At 37.3% G+C, this 14,600-nt stretch overlaps 2 protein-coding genes and 1 pseudogene across 2 annotated transcripts in view; 2 read left to right on the top strand and 1 right to left on the bottom strand.

Moving 5' to 3' along the window:
* The window catches only part of LOC138321913 (ATP-dependent DNA helicase DDX31-like), a 32,933-nt gene that overhangs the window by 10,419 nt on the left and 7,914 nt on the right, over positions 1 to 14,600 (top strand). The window contains exon 12 of the mRNA XM_069265945.1: positions 151 to 210. Within this exon, the coding sequence (XP_069122046.1) occupies positions 151 to 210 (60 nt within the window). The remainder of the gene's footprint in view (positions 1 to 150; positions 211 to 14,600) is intronic.
* LOC138322544 (uncharacterized) lies at positions 4,971 to 6,745 on the bottom strand. Its single transcript, XM_069266558.1, has 2 exons — positions 6,522 to 6,745; positions 4,971 to 5,517 (listed from the first exon to the last, which is right to left on the bottom strand). The coding sequence occupies exons 1-2, from the start codon at positions 6,631 to 6,633 to the stop codon at positions 5,258 to 5,260; spliced, it is 372 nt and encodes a 123-aa protein (XP_069122659.1). The 5' UTR covers positions 6,634 to 6,745; the 3' UTR covers positions 4,971 to 5,257.
* On the top strand, positions 6,884 to 14,576 carry LOC138321915 (ATP-dependent DNA helicase DDX31-like; annotated as a pseudogene).

Here is a 14,600-nt window from a genome sequence, read left to right as displayed (position 1 = left end):
GACAGGCAGCCATCTTGTATTTTAACAATTTAGAATTATTAATCAATATCAATCATGTGATTATCAATTATAGTTAGATATTTTATTGTTGTTTTGTATTTTATGATTATTCTCATTAATGTTTTAATTGTGTGACTGATTACTTCTCAGGACCGGGCCGACATGTACCAAAGCTTCTCCAAGGCAAAGTCTGGCATTTTATTTTGTACAGTAAGTAACAATCACCGAATTTTCTATGAAGAAATATGTAGCTTTGAGTTATTTAATTAGGTATATGTAATAGTATTCGATTTAAAGGATTTACCTCTATTTCCCCTATTGGGCCCGCCCTTCCTGCCCCCGGGGGACCTGAGCCAAAATTTATACAAGTTCTGTTCCCCCTCCCCCAAGGATGTTTGTGGCCAAATTTGGTTACAATCCATGTAGAACTCTAGGACAAGAAGCGATTTATAGGATTTACCTCTATTTCCCCTATTGGGCCCCGCCCCTCCTGCCCCCAGGGGGTCAGAGCCAGAACTTATACAAGTTCTGTTCCCTTTCCCCCAAGGATGTTTGTGGCCAAATCTGGTTACAATCCATGCAGAACTCTAGGACAAGTAGCGATTAAAAGGATTTACCTCTATTTCCCCTATTGGGCCCCGCACCTTCTGCCCCTGGGGGACCAGAGCCAAAATTTATACAAGTTCTGTTCCCCTTTCCCCAAGGATTTTTGTGGCTAAATTTGGTTGCATTCCATTCAGAACTCTATGACTAGTAGCGATTTAAAGGATTTACCTCTATTTCCCCTATTGGGCCCCGCCCCTCCTGCCCCCGGGGGACCAGAGTCAAAATTTATACAAGTTCTGTTCCCCTTCCCCCAAGGATGTTTGTGGCCAAATTTGGTTACATTCCATTCATAACTCTATGACTAGTAGCGATTTAAAGGATTTACCTCTGTTTCCCCTATTGGGCCCCGCCCCTCCTGCCCCCGGGGGACCTGAGCCAAAATTTATACAAGTTCTGTTCCCCTTCCCCCAAGGATGTTTGTGGCTGATTTTGGTTACAATCCATGCAGAACTCTAGGACAAGTAGCGATTTATAGGATTTACCTCTATTTCCCCTATTGGGCCCCGCCCCTCCTGCCCCCGGGGGGTCAGAGCCAAAATTTATACAAGTTCTGTTCCCCTTCCCCCAAGGATGTTTGTGGCCAAATTTGGTTACAATCCATGCAGAACTCTATGACTAGTAGCGATTGAAAGGAAATGTTGACGGACAGACGGACGCCGACGGACGCCGACGGACCTTCGGGCCGGGTGAGCTAAAAAGGGGAGATGGATTATTATCAAGTGGGGGCTTACTGTGGGTAAAATATGATAGTGCCCGTGGCATGCATAAACTGCAGCATGTTTGTATAGATTTACATTTTTAATACACTGCTGAGTTTTCAGCAATACATTTGATACTAAACAACATTTCAGTAGGGTTTTAGACAGTAGGGTTTATCTAGTGAGCTTTGTATGAGTTGGTGTGATAAGATTAGCTCCCCTTGGGCAGGTGACCTTATGCCACGGTGTGTAGTCCGTTGCCTGGTATTTGTCTGCCTTCCAACTTTTCTATTTAAGTCATTAAAAAATTACATTTAAATTACATTCAATCATGGTCACAGAGTTTAAGTAGAAATATATCTTTTGACAACTTCTAAATAACTAAAAGGATCTTTGACCTAATACTTGGCTTGTTGTATATTATCTATAGGCTATAAGTTTGTTTTATTTTTAGTATAATGACCATCACTCAAGGTCACAAGCTAAAGTATTTTAAACAATTTCTTTTCAATAAGCAAGAAGCCAGAACACCTTAAGTTAGGTCTTTTTAGTTTCCGCTGAACTAATAATTTAAGCTTGTTGCAACGCAATGTCCATTTCAATTAATATAATTTCTTTTGAATTTCATTATTCCTGTAAATGATGAGGTTTGTGATCTGCTATGTTTCCAGCAACTGGACCCACTTTCTATATAAATGTACATTGTATATGAATTCAATAAGACTGGTCAAGGGACACAGGGACCTGGCACAAATTTCTAATAAACAGTGTTTATATATATTTTATAATAGCATACTATAATATATATATAAATACTGTTAGGTCCCTGTGCAAGTAACTACACATTTCTGAAACCTAAAGAGACATGGAATGATTCATTTCACCATTCCTCGAAATAAGCATAAGTAAGCATTCCTCCATCTCTTCCTATGATGTTTTGCTGTCCATGCATGTCAAACAATGTATTGTACATGCTATCTATCAGTCTGATTAAAGTAGTTTAATTTGTACCAGGTTCATTTTAAAGTAGACGATACTTAGTGACATATTTATCATCATGTATAACCTGTCATAGTATGATACAAGTTTTTTATGTATATGTGCAATTTGTGTGTTATGTGAGTATGCTTAATAAATTATTGTATTTGTTTGAAACCAGCCTTTAATAATAAACATTTTAAGGTGAACTTCTAGTAATGTTTTATGTTTATATCTGTGTATGGTATTTGCCATGTAATCCACTTTGACATCCAGTGACTTTGCTATGGCCCTAATGTGAATATCGTATTTGACCCAATAAGCAACCTGGGCGTTTAAAAAATTGAAAAAAATGAACATATAAGTCGAAATTTTATCAAATCTATACAGTTTTGTGTAGTTGTGGTCTTTATTAAAAATTTTGAGCCTGAGCATTTGAAATTGAGGCCTCAAAAAGGGGAAGGGGCGCTTATAGGGACATGGGTGCTTATTTGGTAGAATACAGTAATTATGATAAATAACTGGTTGAGAAGAGCAAGTGATCATCAGTTAGAGTTTGAGGTTTAATGTCCTGTTAACAGCCAGGGTAATTTAAGGATGTGCTAGGTTTGTTGGTGGAATAAATTAAGCCAGAGTACCTGGAGAAAAACCACTAACCAGAAGTCAGTACCCGGCAACTGCCCCCGTGGGATTTAAACTCGCAACCCAGAGGTGGAGGGCTTGTAATAATTATATTGGGACATCTTAACCTCAGTTCCACCAGTTCTGTATGTATTGTAATAGACAACATTAAATTATCCAAGTAAATAATTTTGTTCTTCTTAATTTTAAATCCTATGACATTTAATTTATACTGTTACAATTAGAACTAGCCTGAGATACTCTGGTCCTGACACCAGACTTAGACATTATGACTAATTGATGTAAACCAGATCTGGACTTCTATCTGTCATAATGTCCAAGTCTGGTGTCAGGGCCAGAGTATCTTGGACTAAATTAGAACATGTGGAAAATTAGGTTTAGAAACAGATTACACCTCTTTTTAATATTAATATATATTTTTTTTTTAACCTATGATCAATTGTGACTTTTTGGTAATCGATCATCAAAATCTTTTCATGAAATTCGGTTTCCTCTACAGTTTAAATATAACAAGAGGCCCAGAGGGCCTGTATCGCTCACCTGGTTTGTAATGTCAAGTCATGTTCTGAATACAGGTTCATTGTTTCTTTTCTGAAGGAATTTGAATATTTACCTCTTATTTCCCTATTTGGCCCCCACCCCTCCTGCCCCCAGGGAGTCAAAGCCAAAATTTATACAAGTTCTGCACCCCTTCCCCCAAGGATGGTTGTGGCCAAATTTGGTTACAATCCATGCAGAACTCTAGGACAAGTAGCGATTTATAGGATTTACCTCTATTTCCCCTATTGGGCCCCGCCTCTCATGTACCCAGGGGGTCAGAGCCAAAATTTATACAAGTTCTTTCCCCTTTCCCCAAAGGATGTTTGTGGTCAAATTTGGTTAAAGTCCATGCAGAACTCTAGGACAAGTAGCGATTTATAGGATTTACCTCTATTTCCCCTATTGGGCCCCGCCCCTCCTGCCCCCCGGGGGGTCAGAGCCAAAATTTATACAAGTTCTTTCCCCCTTCCCCCAAGAATGTTTGTGGCCAAATTTGGTTACAATCCATGCAGAACTCTAGGAAAAGTAGCGATTTATAGGATTTACCTCTATTTCCCCTATTGGGCCCCGCCCCTCCTGCACCCAGGGGGTCAGAGCCAAAATTTATACAAGTTCTGTTCCCCTTCCCTCAAGGATGTTGGTGGCCAAATTTGGTTAAAATCCATGCAGAACTCCAAGACAAGTAGCGTTTTACAGGATTTAACTCTATTTCCCCTATTGGGCCCCGGCCCTCCTGCCCCCGGGGGGTCCGAGCCAAAATTTATACAAGTTCTGTTCTTCTTCCCCCAAGGATGTTTGTGGCCAAATTCGGTTACAATCCATGCAGAACTCTAGGACAAGTAGCGATTTATAGGATTAACCTTTATTTTCCCTATTGGGCCCCGCCCCTCCTGCCCCCGGGGGGTCAGAGCCAAAATTTATACAAGTTCTGTTCCCCTTCTCCCAAGGATGTTTCTGGCCAAATTTGGTTACAATCCACCCAGAACTCTAGGACAAGTAGCGATTTATATGTTTTACCTCTATTACCCCTATTGGGCCCCGCCCCTCCTGCCCCCAGGGGGTCAGAGCCAAAATTTATACAAGTTCTGTTCCCCTTCCCCCAAGGATGTTTCTGGCCAAATTTGGTTACAATCCACGCAGAACTCTAGGACAAGTAGCGATTTATATGTTTTACCTCTATTACCTCTATTGGGCCCCGCCCCTCCTGCCCCCGGGGGGTCAGAGCCAAAATTTATACAAGTTCCCTTCCCCTTCCCCCAAGGATGTTTCTGGACAAATTTGGTTAAAATCCATCCAGAACTCTATGACTAGTAGCGATTTAAAGGAAATGTTGACGGACGGACGACGGACGGACGGACGACGGACGGACGGACGGACGGACGGACGGACGACGGACGCCGCGCCATGACATAAGCTCACCGGCCCTTCGGGCCAGGTGAGCTAAAAACTTTTTAAAGATTTGCTTATTTTAAATCTACAGAAAATGAACAATCATTTAAGATCATATACATTGTATTTATCTTTATTATAATTTATATAAACATCTTATAACTTCAAAACTCATGTTTAATTGAACAATAGGATGATATAATAGAAATATGGTGTGCCAATATATAAATCAGAGATAATTTTACTTTGATTTCTGTGCATTCACAAGCAAAACCTTCTCTGCTGATATCTGCAGTTAACCATTCACTCCTAAAGTCCATTTTCTCGTTCATTATAAGATCACAAGAGAGAATGAATTGCAAATGTTGCATCACGATTTGATGGCCTCTGCAGATTTCTGTAATTTAGCTATGGACTTTGTGATATCCTCTCCAAGTTGTTGTAAAACTAGTGTACTTTTCCTCTAATTCCTGAGGAGCACTTGCCAAGACCTTGTTCAGTTTAAGAAGTTCCAATGTATCTTGGTAAGCTTTCTCTACCTCCTCCGTCACACTTGTGGCGTCTGAGCCCCCAGGTCCACAGTTCTCACTGGATTGTTTTTGGTCCAAGGGCGGTAACTCCATAAAAGACTCAATCATTGCAATATTACTCTTACTCAAAGCATCTGAAATAACAAAAATATAATACATGTAAATAGAAGCATGGAAGTAATCGTTGTAATACACTGTTCCATGTCAACAGATTGTAAATACTTTTATAAGAGCGCAGCTCTCTGCGCGGCCATAACACGTGTGCGAGCATATAGATTCCAATACATTCCAGTACCCCTTGGACTTTGAAATCGTGTCCCGCGGGAAAAGTCTCGCGCCTCCATGTAGGCAGCCATGTTTTAATTCTCGTTATCAGCACGGCGAGATTTGAGATTTTCTGTACTAGACGAAACGTGTCATCGGGATACGCTTTAAAATTACTTTAACTTACATATATACAAGAACAACGCAACAAATGTATTGGCCAAATATAATAATAGGGTACTCTGTATGTTCTCAAGCGCACGGCACCGTCAGCAGTGACGTCACAAAACCTGACGCCAAAGATGACGGCACTGTTTCCCGCGTATTTTTGATAACACGTGTGGCATATTTCCAAGTTTTCTCCGCATCTGATGAAAAGTAAATTGAACTATTGCATTTGGATTATATCGAATTCTTTCCAACTATTGATATCCTGTGCATATCAGTGAAATATATTTTATTGTTAATCTCGTAGAAAAATGTAAACAATATAAAGTTATGATGTTATATAATCCTGTATTTACATGACATGGAGCTGCGCTCTTCTGAGGCTTTGCCTTAAATTCATATTATACCACCAGATTGGTAGAGTATCTAGTACTCAGCTCAATGAAACTTCTATCTACAATCATCTGGTATAGGCCTATATATCGCAAAGATAGATTAATTAATCGATAGAAAACTGGTCAGTGTTTGTAGGTCACCGATTCAATCCCTCTCTGTCTGCATTTTTAGGTCACATCTTTTTCAGACGGTATTAAAAATATAAACAAAATAATAATCATCTTATACTAATGCGCTCTACCTAAAACGACCATCAATTGCCATTATTGACGGCCTGACCGATATTAAACTGTTAAAGAAGAATGCTTACTGTTTCCAGCCAAAAATACGACATCGTTCGCAGAAGCATTCTCAACATCCTCCTTCATGTGTTCAAATGACGGGGGTTTGGGTCGTTCTTGTAGAGATCCTGACTTCGACATGATTATCTAACAGATTTGCTCAAATTATATGATTTGTAAATTATTCCTAGCAACCTGTTTTCCATTCTTGACACATCACTTTGGATTATTTTCGAAACAGGAAGTTGACACCTTTTTCTACCTAAGACACACAAGAGCATTTCCGGTTTTTGAGCAATTTCCGTTCACGCTTTTGACTCTACACACACGTCTAACGTTATTTGTTATTCCACTGATAACGTACTTCAGGTTATGCCACACGTGGGTTTGTTTTCATGAGACGAATAGAAATGACGGAAGGAGAACTACAGTTAAACGTATCTCTTGAAAGAAATGAATCTTACAGAGATCCAACCGAAAAGAAACGGGTAAGCAGGCACATTTACAATGTAACTAACAAAATACTTACACAGGGACATTGAAATGAAGCTTACAACATTAAGGATGTACTCCTCTGAGAAGTCAAAATTTTCTTGTATTAAACTTTTTTTTCTCATATAGATTTTTGGAAATAGGAGTTCATGTTATAAACGAAAATGGAAGAAAAGACATATGTCCGTGTGCTCGTTTTTGAGATATTGTCACTCAAAGATACCTAGTTGACAAAATATTGGATTTTATGGGAATTTTGCGGTTTTGACCATATACACATGAGATTAAAGTCATAATTTCCTATCGAGGTGTTTGATCTGTATGGATGTTTGTAGAATTTATTTTCCAGTAGTCTTCTTTAAAAACATACCAGTTTTGATTAATAAGACTAATATTTTTTCTCAGAATAACAACATATGCTACCCCTACCCCTTAATTTTGAGCTAAAAAATGCACCATTTTCAGCCATTTTTGCCAAATTTAACCCTTTATAGAAAAAGTTCTGGTATTAAAGTTTTGTTCATATTTTGCATATCAACAGGGAAAGGGTTGTTCTTTCTAAATCAGGCAGAAAAATAAGGGGTCCGTGTGCTTACTTTTTTGCCCCATTTGAATATTTGTTATTTTTCAGTATTTTGGAGTAAAAAATAAAAGTGCCCAAATTACCATTAAATGTCAAAATAAAGTGACAAAAGTGTATCATTTCACACATTAATGCTCAATATTTTAATTACCACGAACCCAGTAACGATTTACAGCAAAAAATTAGTTCGATACAGCTAAAAATACTGGCGCAGTGATGATTTACGTAAAAAACAATTTCAGTAAAAAATGGTAAAACTGTGGCGCTATTCAAAGCGAAAAAAGACACAATTTCAAAATGGCCGCCAAATGGACCATTTCTTAAAGTCCCCGTATTAAAAAATCTACTAAAAATAGAAATGTAATTTTTTGACAGAATTTGCAACTGGCAACTTGCTAAAGATATTGATAGATTTTATCTTATAAAATCTCATAACTTCTTTGATCTATGTCGAAACGAGACTTCAACGGGACTGAAAACCTCAGAAGAATACAACCTTAAGTTACTGATTTTTTTTTTTTAAATGCAATTGATTAGTTGGGCCACAGGGCCTCGTTACTAATGATGATATATATAAGATAGGTCACGTCTGTTTACATACATTACAGTGTAATGTATGTAAACAGACGTGACCTATCTTATATATATCATCATTAGTAACGAGGTCCTGTGGTTGGGCACAACCCTGCATATGGCTAATAGTTACCCATTTGAGTAACTGTTACTAGTCTAACGGGAGAGGAGAAAATGTAGCGGCCAGACTGGGAATCAAACCCGGGACCCTCTGAACACTAGCCGAGTGCTCTACCTGTACTGACTGAGCTACCTAGTCACCAATGATCGACCCAGTCCAATCCCGCTACATTCCTCCCTCCTTTCCCGAAGTCTTCGCCCTGGAATACATACGAGACCCTTTCAAACACAACCACTGTGGCTTATTAAGTTGGGCACCAAATTGTAACAGGAGAGGAGGAAAAGTAGCGGCCAGACTGGGATTCAAACCCGGGACCCTCTGAACACGAGCCGAGTGTTCTACAGACTGAAGCTACCTGGTCACCGATGATCAATCCAGTCCAATCCCGCTACAACAGTTTGAGTAATCAATAAGTGACCCAAATGAGAAATTCTGTGAAAGAAAAATGCATGAAAGTTGTTTTTAAAACATTTTAATAAAAAAAAAGAGCGTATAATAATTTTGACCGATACTAACATGACTTAGCACATTATCATTGTCTCAGTGATTACTCAAATGGGTAATTATTACTCAAAACGGTAACTGCATCAGCATATTACCCATATGCATGGTTGTGGCCAACCTGTTGATAGATGTTTTGTGTCTAGCAGTCGATCATATACATTGTACATGTCAGAAAGAAATCAATCTAATGTTAAAATTATATCTTCTATGTTGCTCCCCGTAGACCGTTTTACGAGCATGCATGTCGACATAAAAGATCTAATTTTGATTCGATTGGTAAAGAAATATATTCAACTGGAATAGTTCTTTTGATTTTTCTATCAAAGGCGGAAAACCATGTATCAAAAATGTGAGTGAAAATGTGCCGTCATCTTTGGCATCAAGTTTTATGACAACTCACGGCTGACGATGTCGTATGCAATAGTGCGAGACCTCGGCTTCAATCTCATAGGCTGACTTTCAGAAATGAAAAGTTGTTTACCTTCGGCATAACCCACACACAAGAGACACTCTGTAAAAATACATGCATATAAATGCATCAGAAAGTGGCGTCAAGGTGAGCTTATGCGATACCGCGGCGTCCATTGTCCAGCGTCAGCCCGCCCATCAACAATAAACTCCTTCTCCAATCTCCATAACGGGTGGTTTGACTGATAACATGCTTATAGGGTACTGACTGTACAAATAGTTGGGCTGACCCCCTGGGGGCCTGAGTGGGGGGGCATATAAACAATGCAATGGTAATATCCTTATAGGGTGGGGATTCAAAAATTATACAAATGGTGGGGCTGATCCTTATAGGGCCTGAGGGACGGGGAGCCAAAATGGTCAATTAGGCTATTTCCATATAAACGACATCTCTGAAATTAAGCATGCAGGGATAGCACTCATAATGCAATGGAGCATCCCTATTGGGTGGGGATTTATAATTGTACTAATGATGGGGCTCACCTCTCGGGGACCAGAGGGGCGGGGCCAAAAATTGGTCAATTTGGCTAATTTTATATAAACGACTTCTTTTCTGAAACTAAGCATGGGATAGCACTCATAATGCAATGGTAGCATCGTTTTTCAAAATTGTGCAAATGACGTGTTAGAAACATGATTTTTATCCGCTAAAGCTAGGTTAGAAGTTTTATCTATGGAAGCTTTCCACCATGTATAGTTCTATGTAGAATATAATTTTTGCTGATTTTTTATCTAGACCTCAAATACATCTAAAAAATGGTCTATGGGCACTCTGGTGGGTCCATATTGATATAAACTGTATTTAATTCTCAGATCCCTGTGGTATTTACATGTAGCTGCGCTCTTCCAAGGCTTTGCCTTATATTCATATTATGCTCACAGACATGTTTATGGTTAGTAGAGCTTTGCTGTACTCAGCCTTTGGCTGCGCAGAGAGCTGTGCTCTTATGAATGCCACTGATAAATCAACATTCAACCAGTTTGCTTATAATGTATTGGGCCTTGAAATTATTTTAGAAATTTTCCAATGGTGCGTCTAATTGCTGGTTGTAAACTTTATTATGGACTTCTGATTTATTTTTCAGCGGAAAAAAAACAAAACCCATTTCAAGAAGGGCAGGACGAAAATCATTTTCTAAAACGCTCCCATTAAATAAAAAATCACACAGTGGCAATGACAATGCAGATTTCAAGCAACAGAAAAATGAAGCATCCAGTCAGGAGCAGAAGGAAAAGGTTGATAAAACAGGACAGGAAAGTATCAACAAACGTAAAGCACCAGATTCACAATCATCAAGGTTGGACGCAGAATCTGTGGCCAAGAAACAGAAAACAGGACCAATTATTTCTTCACTCTTCACCTACAACCCCACATATACCACAAGTGGACAGGTAAAATTATAGTAAGGCCTAAGGCCTATTATACAAATATAAACAAATATACCACAAGTGGACAGGTAAAATTATAGTAAGGCCTATACAATATAAACAAATATACCACAAGTGGACAGGTAAAATTATAGTAAGGCCTATACAATATAAACAAATATACCACAAGTGGACAGGTAAAATTATAGTAAGGCCTATACAATATAAACAAATATACCACAAGTGGACAGGTAAAAGTATAGTAAGGCCTATACAATATAAACAAATATACCACAAGTGGACAGGTAAAATTATAGTAAGGCCTATACAATATAAACAAATATACCACAAGTGGACAGGGTAGGTAAAATAGTATAATATAAAGTGGACGTATTTGGCTATACAATATAAACAAATATACCACAAGTGGACAGGTAAAATTATAGTAATGCCTATACAATATAAAACAAATATACCACAAGTGGACAGGTAAAAGTATAGTAAGGCCTATACAATATAAACAAATATACCACAAGTGGACAGGTAAAATATAGTAAGGCCTATAAATACAAATAACAATGGACAGTAAAATTATACCTATACAATATAAACAATATACAAAGTGGACAGGTAAAATATAGTAAGGCCTATACAATATAAACAAATATACCACAAGTGGACAGAGGTAAAATTATAGTAAGGCCTATACAATATAAACAAATATACCACAAGTGGACAGGTAAAATTATAGTAAGGCCTATACAATATAAACAAATATACCACAAGTGGACAGGTAAAATTATAGTAAGGCCTATACAATATAAACAAATATACCACAAGTGGACAGGTAAAATTATAGTAAGGCCTATACAATATAAACAAATATACCACAAGTGGACAGGTAAAATTATAGTAAGGCCTATACAATATAAACAAATATACCACAAGTGGACAGGTAAAATATAGTAAGGCCTATACAATATAAACAAATATACCACAAGTGGACAGGTAAAAGTATAGTAAGGCCTATACAATATAAACAAAAATACCACAAGTGGACAGGTAAAAGTATAGTTAGACTTAAACAATACCACAGAAGGTGGACTGGTGAAATAGTTTGGCCTATACAATTTAGACACTAAAAGTTGTAAGAACTTGTGCCCGATCCTTCCGATATCAAAAGGCAAATAAAGTATATTGAAATCAATGGTAAGACCTTCAAATGTGGTCTCGTAAATTGCAAGAGCTATGCAATATCACCAAAAATGAAATGCCCAAAACTAGTACCTGAGTAAACCCTACAAAAAAATTTGTATACATGTACATATAAAGGTATTGGTACAATTTTTGTCAGTTTATCAAACATGGACTGGTTAAAAGAGTAGATGTAAAATACGTATTTCAGAGATTAGTGTTAATGTCATTGAGCTTTTTACAACAATAGGGTGTAATTGAAAGAGATGATGAGTACCCTAAAAAATACATCTACAGTGTGTTTTCCTAAAGGAAGGCTAAATTATCAAAAATTCCAAATTAGACAGATTTTTTGGTTGATTATATGTGATTAAGATATTGTTAAATTTGGAACTGTTATGGTATATTATATATATAAATGTAAAGATTTTGTTGTCATCATGTTTCTTTCTTTTGATGATTGCAGTATTCCAATTGATCAAATAAAAGAAGTTCTTTTTTCTTCTAAAGACTTCAAAGACCTTGGGATTCATCCACATCTGGTAAGTAGAATGTCATATAGGGGTATTATCTTTTATGATAAATAGATTATCGTAACTAGCATTTAATGAGTCCTAGGGGTATCATCCTTAATTGTTAGTACAATATCATAGCTAGTATTTATTGAGTCCTAAGAGTATCTTCAGGGGAGAACACAATACTTATCAGTTTAGAAGATACAACTGTAACGGCAACGAAGTCAAGACTTTAAATTCTTTTGATTTAAAGACGGAACTGATTAAAATTAAATTGCTGTCTCTTCTGCATGTCTTGAAAAAACTTAACAGAGCACATGATAAACAGGTTAATTTAAATCGCTATCTCTGCTAGGGATTGGATTTGGGAACAATAAAGTGATTTTGGGACTAATGTTTACCACTGTTACTCCAGGACTTTAGCTGAGAGGTACATTGATTTGCATTTGGTATTCGTAAGAGCTATCTCTATCATTACAACTTTTTATCTAAATCAGCTCATGATTCTTTCACACAAAAAATACAAAGATAAGGATTGGTTTCATATTTTTGATATACATTGTTCATGGTGTGTAACATACGTTGTGTTACTGTATGTCTGTATACACAAAATAGCACACCACAATGTATATGTTACACATGTACATGTAGAAATAAAGCAGCCTTTGAATCCTGAAATATTGAAAGCGTTTAGAGTAGCAGTGTTTATATATGTCAGTGTCGTAGAATAATAAATAGAGTTTGAGTTTTCTGCCTTACAGACCAGTACACTGGAGAATAAGATGGAGATCACTCAAATGACCAGTGTCCAGCAGAAGTCTATACCACACATAATGATTGGTTCTGACACGCTGGTCAAGTCACAGACAGGCTCAGGTAAAACATATTGATTGGTTCGACTATTCCGTCTTTGCATATTACAGAGTTAGCTCCCATTGCGGATAGGTATAGTTTGTTACATCATTATTTTGCAAGTGAAATTCACATTGTTTTCTCCGAAAAATATGACGTTACGCTTGCAAACACATGACGTCACAATCAATACCTACCCGCAAGGGCAGATAACTCTGTAAAATGCAAATACACAAATTTTCCTTTGGTCAGAATGTATGCCTTATGATCAGTGGGTCTATATTTGAGCCCTACTGGGGATGAGTTCCTGGATAAATACAAACTTCAGTGTGTATCTTTTATTTAAAAAGCAAATAGTCAAATCTTAAGTTAAACTTTCAGGCCAAAGTAACATTTGGAAGGACATTGTATCTGAGTAATTTAAGATTAAATGTAGTTGTATACAAAAGGTCTTTATACACAGTTCAAAATGTGATCAAATTGGATTGTTTGGGATCTAGAGAAAGTGGTCTTATACAGAGTTAGTCACTGTGGCCGGATTTACTCGACTATACATATATTAATGAAAAGTTTGATGAAGACAAACAAAATGTTTTGAATTAAAAAATCTTCAAATGATGTATGTTGGAGTAGACAAGGTTTAATTTTACTGAGTTTAATCTAAACAACTAAGTTATCCTAGACTTATCATCACCAATCATGTGTTTTTGTCTGAAGGGAAGACTCTAGCCTTCGCTGTCCCGATAGTTCAGGCACTTCAAGGACTCACTCCAAAAGTCACAAGGAATGATGGGCCCTACGCACTGATAGTTGTTCCAACAAGAGAGGTAATATTCATCATCAGAAATGAAATTGTAGATTTATGGTCAGAAAGAATACACATCTGGACTTAGACCTTGAAAAACAATGAATTTCACTTCTGGCCATCCATGAAATATTTGGTTTGAAAAAAATTTCATTGCTGGAATTCAGTAATCCATATATCATCAAAACACATTGATATATAACAAGACAGATTTATGAAATAGAAGCATGAATGTATGGCTATAAATCCTATTCATTAAACCCCCATAGTGCATTTAAAAGTAATGTAGGAGACTAGAAGTATTGGTACATTGTGTATCTTATAAGCTAATTGACATGGTTTTTCTTGTAGTTGGCTGTACAATGCTTGAAAACATTTGAAAAAATCTTGGCGGTATGTATGGCAAACACCGAATAATACAAAGTATAATATATAAGTTTTGTTGTTTCATCCTAAAAATCCTTATTGGCTTTTCTATGAATCGCATATCCTATGAATTGAACTTTTCTGTAGCGGGATTGGACTGGGTCGATCATTGGTGACCAAGTAGCTTAGTCGGTAAAGCACTAGGCTAGTATTCGGAGGGTCCTGTGTTCGAAATACCGGTCTGGCTGCTACATTTTCTCCTGTTAT

Source organism: Argopecten irradians, chromosome 4 (genome assembly GCF_041381155.1).
Source record: "Argopecten irradians isolate NY chromosome 4, Ai_NY, whole genome shotgun sequence".
In the NCBI taxonomy this organism is placed as follows: Eukaryota; Metazoa; Mollusca; class Bivalvia; order Pectinida; family Pectinidae; genus Argopecten; species Argopecten irradians.
This window is presented reverse-complemented; position numbering and strand designations above follow the sequence as displayed.